Source organism: Oncorhynchus kisutch, linkage group LG23 (assembly GCF_002021735.2).
Source record: "Oncorhynchus kisutch isolate 150728-3 linkage group LG23, Okis_V2, whole genome shotgun sequence".
NCBI classification, from domain to species: Eukaryota; Metazoa; Chordata; class Actinopteri; order Salmoniformes; family Salmonidae; genus Oncorhynchus; species Oncorhynchus kisutch.
The window spans coordinates 2,424,990-2,444,123 of NC_034196.2; the positions used below are offsets into that span (position 1 = coordinate 2,424,990).

Genomic DNA, 19,134 nt, shown 5'->3' on the forward strand with positions numbered 1-19,134 from the left:
TATCTCTGGGACCTTTTGGATGATAAATCAGAGCAAGATTTCAGAATGTAAGTACACATGTCACCTTCAGAGGTGAATATATCAAACCTATCATAGTGAAAAGTGTTTTGTTGTTAGGAGCTCTCCTCAAACAATAGCATGGCATTTTTTTCAGTAGGAAGAACCGTCCAAAGATAAAAGGGTTCTTAGTAGATCCCTTCATAGAGTTTTTTATGCAGAACCCTTCATAGAGGGATCTAGTTAGGACCATATACAGGGGGTTCTTTGAAGAGCCCTACATAGAGGTTTCTCTGCAAAGGGTTCTACAATGCACCAATAAGGGTTCCCCTATGGGGACAAACCAAAGAACCCTCTACAGTTTTACTTAGCACCTTTTTTCCAAGAGTGTAGTCGTAAAGATTTGTCATTCAGCTTTTAAAATGTATGACCTTTTATTGTGGCGTAAACACAACCAGCCATTATGTTTGCATCTGATTGTCAATCACTTAAAAGGGCTCCTTTACTAGGCTAACCCGTGCAGGTTCATCCACTCACAACAGCCTCCAAACAGTGGTGAATGGAAAGAGACATCTGCTACACAAAACACCACAAAGTGTAATGACATTTGGCGATTGTCATTAGGCCAGAATTTATGCATCCATTGCTGTCCGTGCGCATCTCGGTGTGGGCCATTCATCTCTGCCTTGGCAAAATGTCAGTGTTCTCGTTTAGCCACATGGCATTTTGGAGGGTGGGCTATACCACCCGCTTTCAAATCCATTCGCTCATTTTTCAAGCCTCTGACATGCCTAATGATAAATAATAGTGTAATAGCCTACAGTTTTCATAATAGTTTTACCATAGTTTCTGTGGACCTCACTGTCTTTCTTTATAACTTTACTTTTAGGTATATCAGACTTAATTTCATGCAATTTCTGCCCAACAGTATGTTTGAATGCACTGCTTACTGCGCTCTCTGGCTTTGAACCTGCGTTGTGTTGTGGTGCATGTAGATTGACTGGAACCAGGACACACTGCTAGTGGTTCTGGTCTTTTATTACTGGCTGAGATGAAATACCTACAGTGAATAAATTGCAGTGCAAAGCCAATTACATTAAATGGCAAGCTTTTCCACGCTGCACACACCTCTCCTCAGCAAGCATCGAAGCAGACTCATATAATACATTTGTTAGAAAACATGAAAAGTATTTAATTATCTTAAGTACTATTATTCAAAAGTAATCAACAGTAATATTTTTTATAGCTACTAGCGTAGCTACTAGCTAGTTACTAACCAGCTAGCTAGCTATCTACTAGCTAAGTAGCTAGCTACGTCTGGACTAGTGAGGATCAGCGCTAGTTCGGACCAGAGCTAGGTAGCTACTAGCTACGTCCTGGACCAGGGCTAATTAGTGCACACCAGAGCTAGACCAGAGCTAATTAGTGCAGCCCGGAGCTAGCTAACTACAAGCTACATTTTGGATGAGAGCTGGACCAAAGCTAGCTAGCTAGCTATTAGATACACCCTGGATCAGAGCTAGTGCCGGCGAGCTCTCTTAATCTACTAGCAACACTCTGGACCAGAGCTAGTTAGTGCAGATCAGAGCTATCTAGCTAGCTACTGGCTACACCCTGGGTCAGGGCAATAATGCTAGTTATTGTGGACCAGAGCTAGCTAGCTACAAGCTATGCCCTAGACCAGAGCTAGAGTTGACCAGAGTTACTAGCTATGCCCTGGACCAGAGCTAGAGTTGACCAGAGTTACTAGCTATGCCCTGGACCAGAGCTAGTTACTAGTAACAGTAATATTCTTAGATAGTCTGAATAAAACAGTTCTGAAATTACAAAAAAATACAGGTAAAGACGTTTTTATTGTCAGATACATTGGATAGGTGCAGCGAAATGTGATGTTTTTCAGGGTCAGCCATAGAAGTACAATACCCCTGGAGCAATTTAGGGTTCAGTGCCTTGCTCAAGGGCACATAAACAGATTTTTCACCTTGTCATGGCCTTAAATACTTGGCCTTAAATACTTACTACATAACTTCAGTAATTAATAATTGTTTCATAACAAAAAGGAAAATTCATATCACTTTACATCAGTACTTAGCAGCTACATACAAACTACTAACAGATTATTAACGTGTTCTTACCTGTTCATTGCAGTCTTATTCCCTTGTTGTCCAGACGTTACCGTTATTTCAGCACTGTAAACTGAAGTGCTACCATTTCATCAGATGTCTTCTCTTCTTCTCTGTCAGCGTCTCACAGATGACTTTCCTCTGATTATCCCCTTGTTACCTGTGAATCACTATGCCACCCGAACTGTCTGTCTGTCAGGCAAACCAAACCATGTATTTTCCTAGAGATTAGCATTTAAAAAATATGAAATTCTTCTCCTGCGTCGGCATTAAAAGGAAGGTAACAATCAGACAGAATATTTTAGAGCCTTGTGTTTTGACTTCTGGATTTTCTGAGAACTTGATCTGTTAAAGGGGTCTACCTGCGGGAGGTAAGGAAGCGGTGTTTAAATGGTAATGCTTTATTTTTGTCCAGGATAATGCAGAGAAAGCACATAAAATTACAGGTAATGCTTGCAAAGGAACTGTCTGAAGTACAGAAAAGCCCCCCCCCCCCCCAAATGAACATACTGTATGGAACATAATACTGTATTAACATACAAGTTTTGTCAGTGGAATTTTCATTATTTTCATTTGTTCAATTATCATTGATATGCAGGGTGCAAATTGTAGGGGGGGTGGGGGGGATTTCCCCCCTCCACCCCCCACCCCTCTGCTTGAGTCATACCCATTTCTAAAGGGTTATATGTATTTTGGTAGATTGGTTTGATCTGATGCTTTTACTGCGGTACCAGAGAAAGTTGGTGTGCCATATTGGAAATATGTAAATACACAGTACTATATGTGGAGTGTACTTTAGAGGGATTCTGCATGGCTCAGACATGGTAACACTACATGAAGCCAACATTCATCAATATAATAGCAAAATATTTTCAACTCAATAATCCAAACATTTATTTTCATCTTCATAACCATACTGCAGTTACATATAAATCCCTCTAGTGTATGTTATTATCATCTTTTAGGTGTTGTATCACCGGAGAAGAATATTAGACAGCGATTGTTATAAAGACATTAATTAATTCAACATTTACATTTTTAAGAATATTTACAGTCCCATGACAGTATCAACACCTTTCAATGTCTCTATCATTAACACTTCTGTGTCATATCACCAGTACCTGTACTGAACAAAAATATAAACACAACATGCAACAATTTCATTGATTTGACTGAGTTACAGTTCATATGAGAAAATCAGTCCATTTAAATAAATTCATTCGGCTCTAATCTATGGATTTCACATGACTGGGAATACAGATATGCATCTTTTGCCACTTGATAAAATACAATTGTGTTCGTTTTCTGTAGTTTATGCCAGCCTATACCATAATCCCACCACAATGGAGCACTCTGTTCACAACGTTGACATCAGCAAACTGCTTGCACACACGATGACATACACATGGTCTGCGGTTGTGAGGCTGGTTGAACGTACTGTAAATTCTTCAAAAGTGATGTTGGAGGCAACTTATTGTTGAGAAATGAACATTAAATGCCAATTGCACACTCCCTCAAAACTTGAGACATCTGTGGCATTGTGTTGTGTGACAAAACTGCACATCTTAGTGGCCTTTTATTGTCCCAAAGTGCACCTGTGTAATAATCATGCGGTTTAATCAGCTTCTTGATATGCCACACCTGTCAGGTGGATGGTTTATCTTGACAAAGGAGAAATGCTCATTAACAAGGAAGTAAACAAATTTGTGCACACCATTTCAGAGAAACAAGCTTTTTGTGCATATGGAACATTTATGGTCTCTTATTTCAGCTCATGAAACATGGGACCAACACTTGACATGTTGTGTTTATATTTTAGTTCAGTGTAGTATATAAAAAAACAACACCCAGTAAAACAAGAAAAAACAATACATGGACGAATTGATAGGATATTTTTTAAATCTTCTCCACATTTTGGTCAGCCATCTTGTTTTGACTGTTGCTGAGGATCTTTTACTGTGTGTGTGTGTAATGCACTGTGAATGTAATTAATGTCTCTAGGGCATTTCTGTACTTCCTTAATCAGATTCACTGGATAAGTCAAACATTTAGAAAGTCCGGGGGTGGACAGATGGAGCTATATGAAATACTCCTTTTGGTTTTCACTTAGTACGTTCTGTGAGGTGGGCTCGCTGTGGAAAGGGTACTCAGGACTGTCTGCCTCAGGTTTGATGCTTTTGGGTTCTTGGCTGTGGAACGTCACTTTCCGTCGATACAGGAACCTTACCATTACTGCCAACGCAGACAGAATCACAAATATCACTACAGCAATCACACCTGCAGAGGAGTACAAAATATTGAGTTACGAAACAAGAAAAGGGCACTTATTTCGAATCAAAATGAATTCACATTCACTATTCCTTATGTTGTTACAGAAAAAAAATGCACTTCGACAAGAGAATAGTTTTTTTTTTGGAGAACAACTAAAGAATTCTAACTAGCAACCAATTATGATCCATTGTGTAACTGTGACATCTGCATGGGTTTCAGAAGCAAAGACAGAGAAAGCACAGTGGCTTTGAGACCACATGAATGCCTTTCTCAACTCCACGTTTTGCTCTGTGAAATCTGTCTATGGCATCGGAGCCTTAACAGAAATAATATGGCAATGTAGCCTGTGGGTATTTCATTGCTATTACCCAGCCTGTCTGATTTCTGTTGCTAATCTAAACTCTAAAAAGGCATTACGCAAGCGTCTGAAAGCCGTGGTTCCTCTTTGTGCAAGGCGCGGCACAAAGAAATCCAGTTCAATTCTCGCAAATGTCGCAGGCATTCATTTCATAAACCTTAGCTACAGTCCTTGTACACTGCTATGCTATGCATGGTGCATTTCATTATCAAGAGAAAATGATATATCTTATTAGGAAGCCAGAGTACGGCCAGACCCAATTCAATGGTATATTACAGTGGTTTAAAATGACAAAGTATTTGAAGATAGCTGTAAAAAGTTCCTTAATCAGCAAATAATTTATTTAAACGTTTAATTAGTTTTGGTGTCCTTTGTGCATTTGGCACTGAATCAGCCTGTATAAGGACGACTTTGAACTACTTTCTACATTCCAGCAATTGTAACGGATGGGAATTAATCAACCTTGACTTTGAATCTGTGGCGATGGTCGCTTAAAAGTTTTTGTGATGTGATGCTGCAAATATGCCATATCAATTGCTGAAATATTTCATTTATTTAATTCAAATTGGAATTATACAGTGTTGTCTCTGAGAAAAACGAATACAGTGCCCTCTGTAATTATTGGGACAGTGAAGCATTTTTTCTTATTTTGGCTCTATACTCCAAAAGTTTGGATTTGAACTCAAAACATGATTGGTGGTTAAAGTACAGACTGTCAGCTTTAATTTGAGGGTATTGTCATCTATTTCGGGTATAGAAATTACAGCACTTTTTGTGCATAGTGCACCCATTTTAGGGGAGCAAAAGTATTGGGACAAATCCACTTATTTGTGTATTCAAGTAGTAAAAAAGGATATTTGTTCCAATATTCATAGCACCCAATGATTACATCAAGCTGTTCACTCTACACATCTGTTGGATGCATTTGCTCTTTGTTTTGGTTGTGTTTAAGATTATTTTGTGCCCAATAGAAATGATGTATTGTGTCATTTTGGAGAAACTTTTATTGTAACTAACAATAGAATGTGTTTATAAACACTACTACATTAAATGTGGATGCTATCGTGATCACAGATCATCCTGAATGAATCGTGAATAATGATGAGTTAGAAAGTTACAGTCGCACAAATATCGTACCCCCAAGAACCTCGCACCATTACAATAACAGAGTAGGTTAGCATTTTTTGAGGGGTATGATATTATGTCCATCAGCAACTTTCTCACTCATTATGTAATTTGTAAACGGTTCACCAAATTTGGATGAAAATACCCTCAAATTAAAGCTGACAGTACTTTAACCTCATAGTCATTGTTTGAAATACAGTATATAGTCAAAAGAAGAAAAAAATGCTTCAGTGTCCCAACAATTACAGAGTGCCCTGTATTATCAACGTTCTCTATTTTTATCCAATTGGTAGTAGTTACAGTCTTGTCGCATCGCTGCAACGCCCGTACGGACACGGGAGAGGCAAGCCGCACTGCTTCTTGACACAATGCCCATCCAACCCGGAAGCCAGCCGCACTAATGTGTCGGAAGAAACACCATACACCTGACGACCTGGTCAGCGTGCACTGCAGCCCGGCCCGCCACAGGAGTTGCTAGTGCGCGATGAGACAAGGATATCCCTGCCGGCCAAACCCTCCCTAACCCGGACGACTCTGTTCCAATTGTGTGCCGCCCCATGGGCCTCCCGGTCGCGGCCGGCTGCAACAGAGCCTGGACTCGAACCCAGAATCTCTGGTGGCACAGCTAGCACTGCCTTAGACCACTGCGCCACCCGGGAGGCCCAACGTTCTCTATTTTGACCAGGATAATCTAATACCTGCCATTATGTTGTTTCACTAAATACAACTATGGTTTATTGTGACATGAGAAACATGTTCCTGTTACCTCCAATCAATGCAGAGTCACTCTTGATTGCGTTAACTATAGGCTCACCAGTACCTACTGTACCTGAATGGTCTACAGCAGAGAGATGCACAGAAAGACACAGAGAGATAGAGAGCGAGAGACAGCAGAAAAAGAAATAGAGATAGATGAGAAAATGAAGGATAAGAAAGACAAAAGAGACAGAGAGAGGGAATCAGTAGCAGAAGTCATCATCAGTCTATGCAGGGTTCATTTAATACTACGCCCTCAGTCATAAACTGCATGAGGATGCCCACGAAAGAAAGATGATGCAAATGAGAAATCTCTCTCATAGAAATTAATTAACTAATCTGCCACAGTGTAATCAGTTCCATTCTCAGTTAATGATCAAGGAAGATGGTGTACTCATTAAATGAGCCATTGATAAAGTTTGAAAAGCAGTTCAGAAAAAAGTGGAGATTCTCAAGTGGAGTTAAAGCAAAATAAAAAGCACTCAAACAGAAAGAGAGCCCTTCACCAAAGACTCCTCCCCTCTTACCTGATAGGGGGTGTGTGGTTTCAGCTGGGTAGGTATTGGCTGGAGATGAGGAACCACAGGTGGACTCAGCTAGGGGTCCTGTCACTATGACTGGGCTGGTGTTTGGGTAGAGTAGCGCTGCCTTCAGTGGAGTGATGGAGTTAAACTGGACCACCGACAGACAGCCACTGAAACCCAGGGAGTTCAGCCTGGCAATCTCTGGATCCAGCTCACCAGACTCTTAACACACAAACGCATACGCACGCACACACAAAAATGCAGAAACAGTCAGTGAGATCTGGTATAGTTATCGTCTAGGGTAAAAGGAGTAGGATCCACTGATTTGGCAGATGATCTAATTCATTGACAGCTAACAATAGCTGCTACTCCCCCTATTGACATTTCCCCCCCAAAATGCTGCTCCTCCTAGGGACATCCTACTCCTCTCTACCCCATTCCCCCTCCCCTATTGACATTTCCCCCCCAACATGCTGCTCCTCCTAGGGACATCCTACTCCTCTCTCTCCCTCTCTACCCCCTCCTCTATTGACATTTCCCCCCCAACGGTCACTTACCTTACATGCTGCTCCTCCTAGGGACATCCTCCCCCCACATCAACGATATTCAACTGTCACGCCTTGGTCTTAGTATTTTGTGTTTTCTTTAATTATTTGTTCAGGCCAGGGTGTGACATGGGTTATTGTGTTGTCGTATTGGGGGTTTTTGTAGGCATTGGGATTGTGGTTGATTAGGGGTGTGTCGAGTGTAGGCTTGGCTGCCTGAGGCGGTTCTCGATCAGAGTCAGGTGATTCTCGTTGTCTCGGATTGGGAACCGTATTTAGGTAGCCTGAGTTTCACTTTGTATTTCGTGGGTGATTGTTCCTGTCTCTGTGTAGTGTTCACCAGATAGGCTGTAATAAGTTTCACGTTCCGTTTGTTGTTTTTGTATTTATAAGTTATTTCATGTATCGTCGTTTATTTCATTAAAGACATGAGTAACCACCACGCTGCATTTCGGTCCTCTCTTTCGACAAACGAAGAACGCCGTTACATCAACACTATTGTAGTTGTTAATATGTATATTATAGATATTTTTCTTTCAGTTGGTCCCCACACATCCTCAATGGTCATGCTGCTCCCTTTATGGTCACCCCCCCCCCCCCCCCCTCAACAGTCTAATCTGCTTCCACCCCAATGGACGTTTATTTATGAATCACTGCCACAGTTGTTATGATGTATTATTTTATTTCATTTAGTCCTGCATGTTCGAGCTCAGAGCCTAAGATTTTCACTGGACACTGCAATCACACCTACAACCCTGTACTATTAAACTCTCTTAATCTGAATCTAGACATGAAGAAGATAATGAGAGACCCCAGAAACACTGCCCCCATTTGACTGGCTTGGATCCAGTGAAACCCTATGTTTGCCAGGGAAACTGGGTTACTGTCTCTTCCAAATGACAATGACTATGAATTTTTATGATGGGAATTTGCATGGTTATAAGTGCTCTTAAAGGCAGTGAGCTGATGGCATTGTACAGCATCACGTTGTATCACACTGCTACTGTATCCTGAAGGTATCCTTCCTTCTTACAACAGCCAGATAGCTATTTCTCCTGTCAGACCTCATCAATATACTCTCATCTTTCTCTCTCCTTCTTTCTCTGACTCTCTCCTACTCACTCTCCCTCTCTCTGCCTTTATCCCCTCTCTCGCTCACTCACTCTCTGAGTGGCTCTCTCTTTATCGCTCCCTCTCTACCTATCTCTCTCTCTCCCTTTCCCCTCCGCTCTCTCTCTGTCTCTCTGTGACTCTCCCTGTCTCTCTCCTACTCCTCTCTCTCTCTCTCTACCCCATTCCCCCTCTCCTACTCCTCTCACCCTCCCCTCTGCATTCATTACAGGTCAATTTGTTAGTGTGATTGATGACAGGTGTTGCTGGGAAGGACACTGAAACCACTTCCATGCCAGCTCTTTGATCCTGATATGACACACAGACTGTGGCAGGGTGGAGGGGTTAGAGAAGAGTGAGGACCTGGTCACGTGTTAACATGGTTCAGGTCATCTGAGATACACTACACTCCCATAGAGCTTCGTCTCTCTCTCTCTCTGTGTGTGTGTGTGTGTGTGTGTGTGTGTGCGTCAAATCAAATTGTATTTGCCACATGCGCTGAAGACAACAGTTGTCGACCTTACCGTGAAATTCCTACTTACAATCCCTTAACCAACAATGCAGTTTTAAGAAAAACAAGAGTTCAGAAAATATTAAAGGACTGTCTGCCTCAGGTTTAAAAAAAAAACTAGCACAATAAAATAACAATAACAAGGCTATATACAGGGGGTACCAGTACCGAGTCAATGTGCAGGGGTACAGGTAAGACAAGTTAACTGAGGTAATATGTACATGTACAGTAACAGTCAAAGGTTTGGACACACCTACTCATTCAAGGGTTTTTCTTTATTTTTACAATTTTCTACATTGTAAAATAATAGTGAAGACATCAAAACTATGAAATAACACACATGGAATCATGTAGTAACCAAAAAAGTGTAAACAAATATTTTATTTTTGAGATTCTTAAAAGTAGCCACCCTTTGCCTTGATGACAGCTTTGCACACTTGGCATTCACTCAACCAGCTTCATGAATGCATTTCAATTAACAGGTGTGCTTGTTAAAGTTAAATAGTGGAATTTATTTCCTTCTTTATGCGTTTGTGCCAAACAACTGTGTTGTGACAAGGTCGGGGTGGTATACAGAAGATAGCTCTATTTTTGTAAAAGACCAACTCCATATTACAGAACAAGATCAGCTCAAATAAGCAAAGAGAAACAACAGTCCATCATTAGACATGAAGGTCAGTCAATCTGGAAACGTTTAAAGTTTCTTCAAGTGCAGGCGCAAAAACCATCAAGCGATATGATGAAACTGGCTCTCATGAGGACCGCCACAGGACAGGAAGACCCAGAGTTACCTCTGCTGCAGAGGATACGGATGGTCCTTAGAGTTACAAGCCTCAGAAATTGCAACCCAAATAAATGCGTCACCGAGTTCAAGTAACAGACACATCTCAACATCAACTGTTCAGAGGGGACTGCTTGAATCAGGCCTTCATGGTCGAATTTCTGCAACGAAACCACTACTAAAGGATACTAATAACAAGAAGAGACTTGCTTGGGCCAAGAAACACAAGCAATGGATGTGTCTTTGTGAGATGCAGAGTGAGTGAATGGATGATCTCCGCATGTGTGGTTCCCACCGTGAAGCATGGAGGAGGAGAGGTGATGGTGTGGGGGTACTTTGCTGCTGACAATGCTAGTGATTAATTTAGTAGGCGCACTTAACCAGCATGGCTACCACAGCATTCTACAGTAGTACACCATCCCATCTGGTTTGCGCTTAGTGGGACTATCATTTGTTTTTCAACAGGACAATGACCCAAATCACACCTCCAGGCTGTGTAAGGGCTATTTGACCAAGAGGGAGAGTGATGGAGTGCTGCATCAGATGACCTAGCCTCCACAATCACCTGACCTCAACCCAATTGAGATGGCTTGGGATGAGTTGGACCTCAAAGTGAAGGATAAGCAGCCAACAAGTGCTCAGCATATACAGTGCCTTGCGAAAGTATTCGGCCCCCTTGAACTTTGCGACCTTTTGCCACATTTCAGGCTTCAAACATAAAGATATAAAACTGTATTTTTTTGTGAAGAATCAACAACAAGTGGGACACAATCATGAAGTGGAACGACATTTATTGGATATTTCAAACCTTTTTAACAAATCAAAAACGGAAAAATTGGCAGTGCAAAATAATACGAATACTTTCGCAAGGTATCTCCTTCAAGACTGTTGGAAAAAGCATTACAGGTGAAGCCGGTTGAGAGAACGCCAATAGTGTGCAAAGCTGTCATCAAGGCAAAGGGTGGCTACTTTGAAGAATATAAAATATATTTTGATTTGTTTAACACTTTTTTTGGTTACTACATGATTCCATGTGTGTTATTTCATAGTTTTGATGTCTTCACTAATATGCTACAATGTAGAAAATAGTCAAATAAAGAAAAACCCTTGAATGAGTAGGTGTGTCCAAACTTTTGACTGGTACTGTAGGTAGGGGTGACTATTCATAGATAATAAACAGCAAGTAGCAGCAGCTAATGCAGGCGTTAATGCAAATAGTCCGAGTAGCCATTTGATGAATTGTTCAACAGTCGTATGGCTTGGGTGTACAGTAGAAGCTGTAGGGAGCATTTTGGACCTAGACTTGGCGCTCCGGTACAGCTTACCGCGAGGTAGCAGGGAATACAGTCTGTGACTTGGGTGACTGGAGGCTTTGACGATTTTGGAGCCTTCCTCTGTCACCGCCTGGTATAGAGGTCCTGGATAGCAGGAAGCTTGGCCGTACGCACTACCCTCTGTAGTGCCTTGTGGTCGGATGTCGTGCAGTTGCCATACCAGGCAGTGATGCAACCAGTCAGGATGCTCTCGATGGTGCAGCTGTATAACTTTTTGAGGATCTGAGGACCCATGCCAAATATTCTGGTCTCCTGAGTGGGAATAGGCATTGTTGTGCCCTCTTCACGACTGTCTTGGTGTCCTTGGGCCATGATAGCTTGTTGTTGATTTGGACACCAAGGAACTTGAAGCTCTCGACCTGCTCCACTACAGCCGCGTCGATGTGAATGGGGGAGTGCTCGGCCCTCCTTTTCCTGTAGTCTATAATCATCTCCTTTGTCTTGACCACGTTAAGGGAGAGGTTGTTGTCCTGGAACCACACTGTCAGGTCTCTGACCTCCTCCCTATAGGCTGTCTCATTGTTGTCGGTGATCAGGCCTACCACCGTTGTGTTGTCGGCAAACTTAATGATGCTGTTGGAGTCGTGCTTGGCCACGCAGTCGTGGGTGAACGGGGAGTACAGGAGGGGATTAAGCACACACCCCTGAGAGGTCCCGTGTTCAGGATCAGCGTGGCAGATGTGGTATAGGCTACCCTTACCACATGGCGGCAGCCTGTCAGGAAGTCCAGGATCCAGTTGTGGAGGGAGGTGTTAAGTTCCAGGGTCCTTAATTTAGTGATGAGCTTTGTGGGCACTATGGTGTTAAAACACTGAGCTGTGTCTGTGTGCGCGTGTGTGGTGTGTGTGTCCCACATGACCAGAGAGCAGACCCCTTAGCCCCACATGTCATTATAGCCCAGAGCTATACTGGATTATTTCCCGATTTTAGACTAATGGAGCTTCTTGAAAGGTCATAAAGAAGTCAATAACAATGTCACAGTAGCTACTGTATGACTTTGTCACTGTGACATTCTTGACATTGTCACAGATGAATTGAAATGGTTTGCATCTGAAATACACTGTAGGTTGGCCTAGTATGAGAGCACTATTTTACTTGTTTTGTTTGTTAAAATGTTTCAGAATGCACTAGACTGCAACTGCTGTATTTGCATCTGTTCCTTTCAATCATTTCTCATTACTATTGAAAACAGACGTCCTATTTTGAAGCAAATACATTGGTATTAGACATGCATAAAGTGCCCTATTTCTGAAGCAGGGGATAGGCAATAACAATGCATAAAGCCGATATTATTCAGACTTTAAGTAAACAGACATGCACCAATCATAACATGTCATGTCGAATTTTGATTGCCTGACTGAACAAACAATACTGTAATACATGTGCATTTGCCCCATCAGTTTATCATCCTCCTACATAGCACTAAAATTCACGTAATAATACATAATGATTCCACTCATACTTCTATTTTATATAAAAGCTTCTGGTGAGTGGGATTGTAACCAGCTCTTTAGTCCTGTGTTCGAGAGACACGGCCAAACACCTTTCAGCATTCTTTATTCAATAGCTTTCTCCTTCATCATTTTAATAATCCTGTCGTACAGATGTAGGGTCTTAATTTAGGCCAGTTTTCTACAGCATAAAAGTAATCATGCAGCAACAGGAAATGTGAATTATTATATGGATTATAATTAATGGCCATTTTTTTGTAAGGGTCTCAGCAAACAAAAGAGTGATCAAATTAAGATCCTACATCGGTATATTTCTCACCTTGCACTTTCCCAAGGACAACTGACTTGATAGCATTGAATTCTGTATCAGATGTGAGATTGAAGTCTTCCCTTCTTTGCTGGTCAATCTAAAACAAAACAAAAAATAGAACCTGTAAACACTTTGTTGAATAGTCAAATTGGAGATGAAAAAAAAGACAATTTACACTTTCATGTTTCAGATGATGGAGAATGTACTCTTCCATTTAGAGTGTTTTAATTAAACCCTGCTCTTCAAAGTACTTTAAACACATCATCGCTTGGCTGTTCAGTCTCTGCCATTCAATTAAAAAGGAAAGTAGTACTAGAGCTTGGACAGATTTTCGAGTTGAACTTACATTATTGAAAATGTGATCACTACTCGAAGTGTACACTAATTGATGCAGTTTAGCTGAGAATGCCAAACAGTAGCTTAACAAAATTGATTTTTTTGTTGACGTAGTCAGACTCGAACATGTCCAAATGTGTCTTTCGAAGAATGGCTGAGAAGAATGACAACCAACTTTGGTGTTACAACTCATGAAATGTAAAAACATATTCTGCCAGTCTCCTCACAGATTTCAACCCCTTCGGAAGACGACTGTACATTTTCGACTGTACATTTTCTATTGATTTCTCTATACTCTTCTCTATCCTATTCCTTTTCTCCACCCTTTCTTCTTCAGAGTCATTCATGTTGCCCGAAATGTCTTTAAATTGTGAATGAGTGTGCCCGCTTAATGGCTGAGAGTTGGAATGTGTCTGTGCATTCTGAATATGTACAGCTCTGCAACACAAGCCTAGGGTTGTCGCTTACTGTGATGTTGACAAAGGACTTTGACTTCATGATAGTTGCAGTCTTAAAAAGCAGAACTACGGTATGCAAAACCTGCATCACTCTTCATCCCACTACACTCAAGTTGTATCACATCTCACTGTATATCTAAATCGTCTGGGAGTGATGTTCTTTCATTTCTTAATTACTTTCACTGACCACGACACAGATCCCACACTGCTAACATGTACACACTTGCATTTACAGCTCAGCAGTGTAGATATAGTGCATATAGACCTACTTGTCTATACTTGCCTCTTGCTGACTTTCAAAAAGAAAGTGGTTCTGAATCTTTTTAGGTTATGCTACACTCAATTACATTTTGCTCTGCTTGCATTACCTCTTCATGTACAACCAATCATCAGGACTATGTTCTTGTGAATCTTCCCAAGTACACCTTGTGGATAGGTCAGGTACCCCAAGGAGTACTAGCACCCCACGAGAGAACCACTGCGCTAAGTTACAGTGCATTCGGAAAGTATTTAGACCCTATCCCTTTATCCACATTTTGTTACGTTTCAGACTTATTCTAAAATGAATCAAATATATTTTATCCCTCACCAATATACACACAATCTCCCATAATGACGAAGTGAAAACAGGTTATTGGACATTTTTTACAGACACTACCGCTCAAAAGTTTGGTGTCACTTAGAAATGTCCTTGTTTTTGAAAGAAAAGCTATTTTATTCTCCATTAAAATAACATCAAATTGATCAGCAATACATTGTAGCTGAAAACTGTTGTCCTGATTAAAGAAGCAATTACAACTGGCCTTCTTTAGACTAGTTGAGTGTCTGGAGCATCAGCATTTGTGGGTTAGATTACAGGCTCAAAATGCCCGGAAACAAATATCTTTCCTCATCAAGTCTATTCTTGTTCTGAGAAATTAAGGCTATTCCATGCGAGAAATTGCCAAGAAACTGAAGATCTCGTACAATGCTGTGCACTACTTCCTTCACAGAACACTGCAAACTGGCCCTAGCAGAATAGAAAGAGGAGTGGGATGCCCCGGTGCACAACTGAGCAAGAGGACAAGTACATTACAGTGTCTAGTTTGAGAAACAGATCACTCACAAGTCCTCAACTGGCAGCTTAATTAAATAGTACCTGCAAAACACCAGTCTCAACATCAACAGTGAAGAGGCGACTCCGGGATGCTAGCCTTCTAGGCAGAGTTGCAAACAAAAAGCCATATCTCAGACTGGCCAATAAAAAGAAAAGATTAAAATGGGCAAAATAACACAGACACTAGACAGAGGAACTCGGCCGAGATGGCCAGCATCCCGTAGTCGCCTCTTCACTGTTGACAGTTTTAAGCTGTGCTGACATAATTGCAAAAGGGTTTTCTAATGATCAACTAGTCTTTTAAAATGCTAAACTTGGAATAGCTAACACAACGTGCTATTGGAACACAGGAGTGATGGTTGCTGATAATGGGTATCTATTCCATAAAAAGTCAGCCGTTTCCAGTTACAATAGTCATTTACAACATTAACAATGTCCACACTGTATTCTGATCAATTTGATGTTATTTTAATGGACAATTATTTACATTTTCTTTCAAAAACAAGGGAATTTCTAAGTGACCCCAAACTTTTGAACGGTTGGTATTTTAGACCCTTATCTATGAGACTCGAAATTGAGCTCAGGTGCATCCTGTTTCCATTGATCATCCTTGAGATGTTTCTACAACTTGATTGGAGTCCACTTGTGGTAAATTCAAATGATTGGACATGATTTGGAAAGGTACACACTTGTCTATATAAGGTCAGATCAAAAACCAAGCCATGAGGTCTAAAGAATTGTCCGTAGAGATCTGAGACAGGATTGTGTTGAGGCACAGACCTGGGGAACTGTACCAAAACATTTCTGCAGCATTGAATGTCCCCAAGAACACAGTGGCCTCCATCATTCTCAAATGGAAGACGTTTGGAACCACCAAGACTCTTCCTAGAGCTGGCCGCCCGGCCAAACTGATCAATCGGGGGAGGCGTGGCTTTGGTGCCCGCTGTGCACCCGTCACAGCAGAGCCTGGACTTGAACCCGATCGAACATCTCTGGAGAGACCTGAAAATAGCTGTGCAGCAACGCTCCCCATCCAACCCAACAGAGCATGAGAGGATCTGCAGAGAAGAATGATAGAAACTCCCCAAATACAGGTGTGCCAATATCGTAGCGTCATACCCAAGAAGACTCGAGGCTGTAATCACTGCCAAAGGTGCTTCAACAAAGCACCTTTGTAAAGGGTCTTATGTAAATGTGATATTATATGTAGATAGATTTTAGAATAAGGCTGTAATATAACAAAATGTCGAAAAAGTCAAGGGGTCTGAATACTTTCCAAATGCACTGTATATACTGCACTGTAACTTCTGAGTATGTCTTTGTTTTGAATGAGAATAAGTTACATTAATAGTGACAAAATAAATTACCTGAACACGGACAGTCTCTGATATCCTCCTGATGGAGACTCTGTGAAGTTGTCCATTGGCCAAGTTCCTAATGCTGGTCCTGAATACCTCAGCATCTCTACTGTTCTGCAGCTTGTATTTAACATCCAGGTAACCTTCAGGAGATATAGAGACAAAACTTGAATATACAGTATCTTATATTTAACATCCAGGTAGCCATCGAGAGATATATGAAGACATAACTTTAATATCACGTCTACTTAATATCCAGGTACCTTTCAAGTGATAAATATAAACTCAGCAAAAAAATAAACATCCTCTCACTGTCAACTGCATTCATTTTCAACAAACTTAACATGTGTAAATATTTGTATGAACATAACAAGATTCACCAACTGAGACATAAACTGAACAAGTTCCACAGACATGTGACTGACAGAAATGGAATAATGTGTCCCTGAACAAAGCAGGGTCAAAATCAAAAGTAAAAGTCAGTAACTGGTGTGGCCACCAGCTGCATTAAGTAGTGCAGTGCATCTCCTCATGGATTGCACCAGATTTGCCAGTTCTTGCTGTGAGATGTTACTCTTCCACCAAGTAACCTGCAAGTTCCTGGACATTTCTGGGGGGAATGGCCCTAGCCCTCACCCTCCGATCCAACAGGTCCCAGACATCCTCAATGGGATTGAGATCCGAGCTCTTCGCTGGCCATGGCAGAACACTGACATTCCTGTCTTGCAGGAAATCACGCACATAACGAGCAGTATGGTTGGTGGCATTGTCATGTTGGAAGGTCATGTCAGGATGAGCCTGCAGGAAGGGTACCACATGAGGGAGGAGGATGTCTTTGCTGTAACGCACTGCATTGAGATTGCCTGCAATGACAACAAGCTCAGTCCGATGATGCTGTGACACACCACCCCAGACCATGACGGACCCTCCACCTCAAAATCGATCCGGCTCCAGAGTACAGGCCTCGGTGTAACGCTCATTCCTTCGACGATAAATGCGAATCTGACCACCCCTGGTGAGACAAAACCACGACTCGTCAGTGAAGAGCACTTTTTGCCAGTCCTGTCTGGTCCAGCGACGGTGGGTTTGTGCCCATAGGCGACATTGTTGCCGGTGATGTCTGGTGAGGACCTGCCTTACAACAGGCCTACAAGCCCTCAGTCCAGCCCCTCTCAGCCTATTGTGGACAGTCTGAGCACTGATAGAGGGATTGTGCGTTCCTGGTGTAACTCGGGCAGTTGTTGTTCCTATCCTGTACCTGTCCCACAGGTGTGATGTTCGGATGTACAGATCATGTGCAGGTGGTGTTACATGTGGTCTGCCACTGCGAGGATGATCAGCTGTCCGTCTTGTCTCCCTGTAGCGCTGTCTTATGAGTCTCACAGTACGGACATTGCAATTTATTGCCCTGGCCACATCTGCAGTCCTCATGCCTCCTTGCAGTATGCAGGGACCCTGGGCATCTTTCTTTTGGTGTTTTCAGAGTCAGTAGAAAGGCCTCTTTAGTGTCCTAAGTTTTCATAAATGTGACTTTAATTGTCCACCGTTGTGAAGCTGTTACTGTCTTGTCGACCGTTCCACAGGTGCATGTTCATTAATTGTTTATGGTTCATTGACCAAGCGTGGGAAACAGTGTTTAAACTCTTTACAATGAAGATCTGTGAAGTTATTTAGATTTTTACAAATGATCTTTGAAAGAAAGGGTACTGAAAAAGGGGCATTTCTTTTTTTGCTGAGTTTATAACTTTAACGTCACCTCTATACTCTATATAACATCCAGATAACCTTAGAGAGATATCAAAATCCATAACTTTAATATCACTTCTATAAAACAGCTAGGTAGCGAACCTTCGAGTGATACAGTCGCTAGTGAAAGTCTACACACCCCTAAACGTCTTCACATTTTTCTGCCTTCTTAGCAACAATGTGAATGTTCCTGATTGGTTTAGTCTTAACATTTCCTTAAAACATTTGAATATTGCTGTCCATCAATGATTCCCCACCAAATGTACAGCTTGAACAATTTTGAGCATATGTATGGTACTAGGTACCAGGCACACCGGTTTGAGTGTGTCAAGAACTGCAATGTTGCTGGGTTTTTTTTTATGCTCAAGAGTTTCCCGTGTGTATCAAGAATGGTCCACCACACAAAGGACATCCAGCCAACTTGACACAACTGTGGGAAGCATTGGAGTCAACCTGGGCCAGCATCCCGGTGGAACACTTGACACCTTGTAGAGTCCATGCCCCAACAAATTAAAGCCGTTCTGGGGGCAAAAGGGAGTGCAACTCAATATTAGGTAGGTGTTCCTAATGTTTGGTACACTCAGTGTAGAGACATACCTTGAATATCACTTCAATATAACATCCAGGTAACCTTCAGAATTATATTGTCACACCCTGGTCTTAGTATTTTGTGTTTTCTTTATTATTTTGGTCAGGCCAGGGTGTGACATGGGTTTATTATGTGGTGTGTTTAGTCTTGTTTTTTTTGTAGGTATTGGGATTGTGGTATAGTGGGGTTTTCTAGAAAAGTCTATGGTTGCCTGAAGTGGTTCTCAATCAGAGGCAGGTGTTTATCGTGGTCTCTGATTGGGAACCATATTTAGGCAGCCATATTCTTTGAGTGTTTCGTGGGTGATTGTTCCTGTCTCTGTGTTAGTTTGCACCAGATTAGGCTGTTTAGGTTT

General features: G+C 41.6%; 1 protein-coding gene across 2 annotated transcripts in view; it reads right to left on the reverse strand.

Moving 5' to 3' along the window:
* Positions 1-2,997: 2,997 nt before the first annotated feature.
* LOC109868726 (contactin-associated protein-like 4) overlaps positions 2,998-19,134 on the reverse strand; it is a 205,921-nt gene continuing 189,784 nt past the window's right edge. Inside the window, exons 20-24 of one of the 2 annotated variants that reach the window (XM_020458456.2) lie at positions 16,454-16,587; positions 13,206-13,293; positions 7,158-7,376; positions 6,641-6,712; positions 2,998-4,397 (exon numbers count right to left, since the gene is read on the reverse strand). In XM_020458456.2, the coding sequence (XP_020314045.1) occupies positions 4,198-4,397; positions 6,641-6,712; positions 7,158-7,376; positions 13,206-13,293; positions 16,454-16,587 (713 nt within the window). In that variant the 3' untranslated portion in view covers positions 2,998-4,197. The remainder of the gene's footprint in view (positions 4,398-6,640; positions 6,713-7,157; positions 7,377-13,205; positions 13,294-16,453; positions 16,588-19,134) is intronic. The other variant, XM_020458457.2, reaches the window with a different exon arrangement.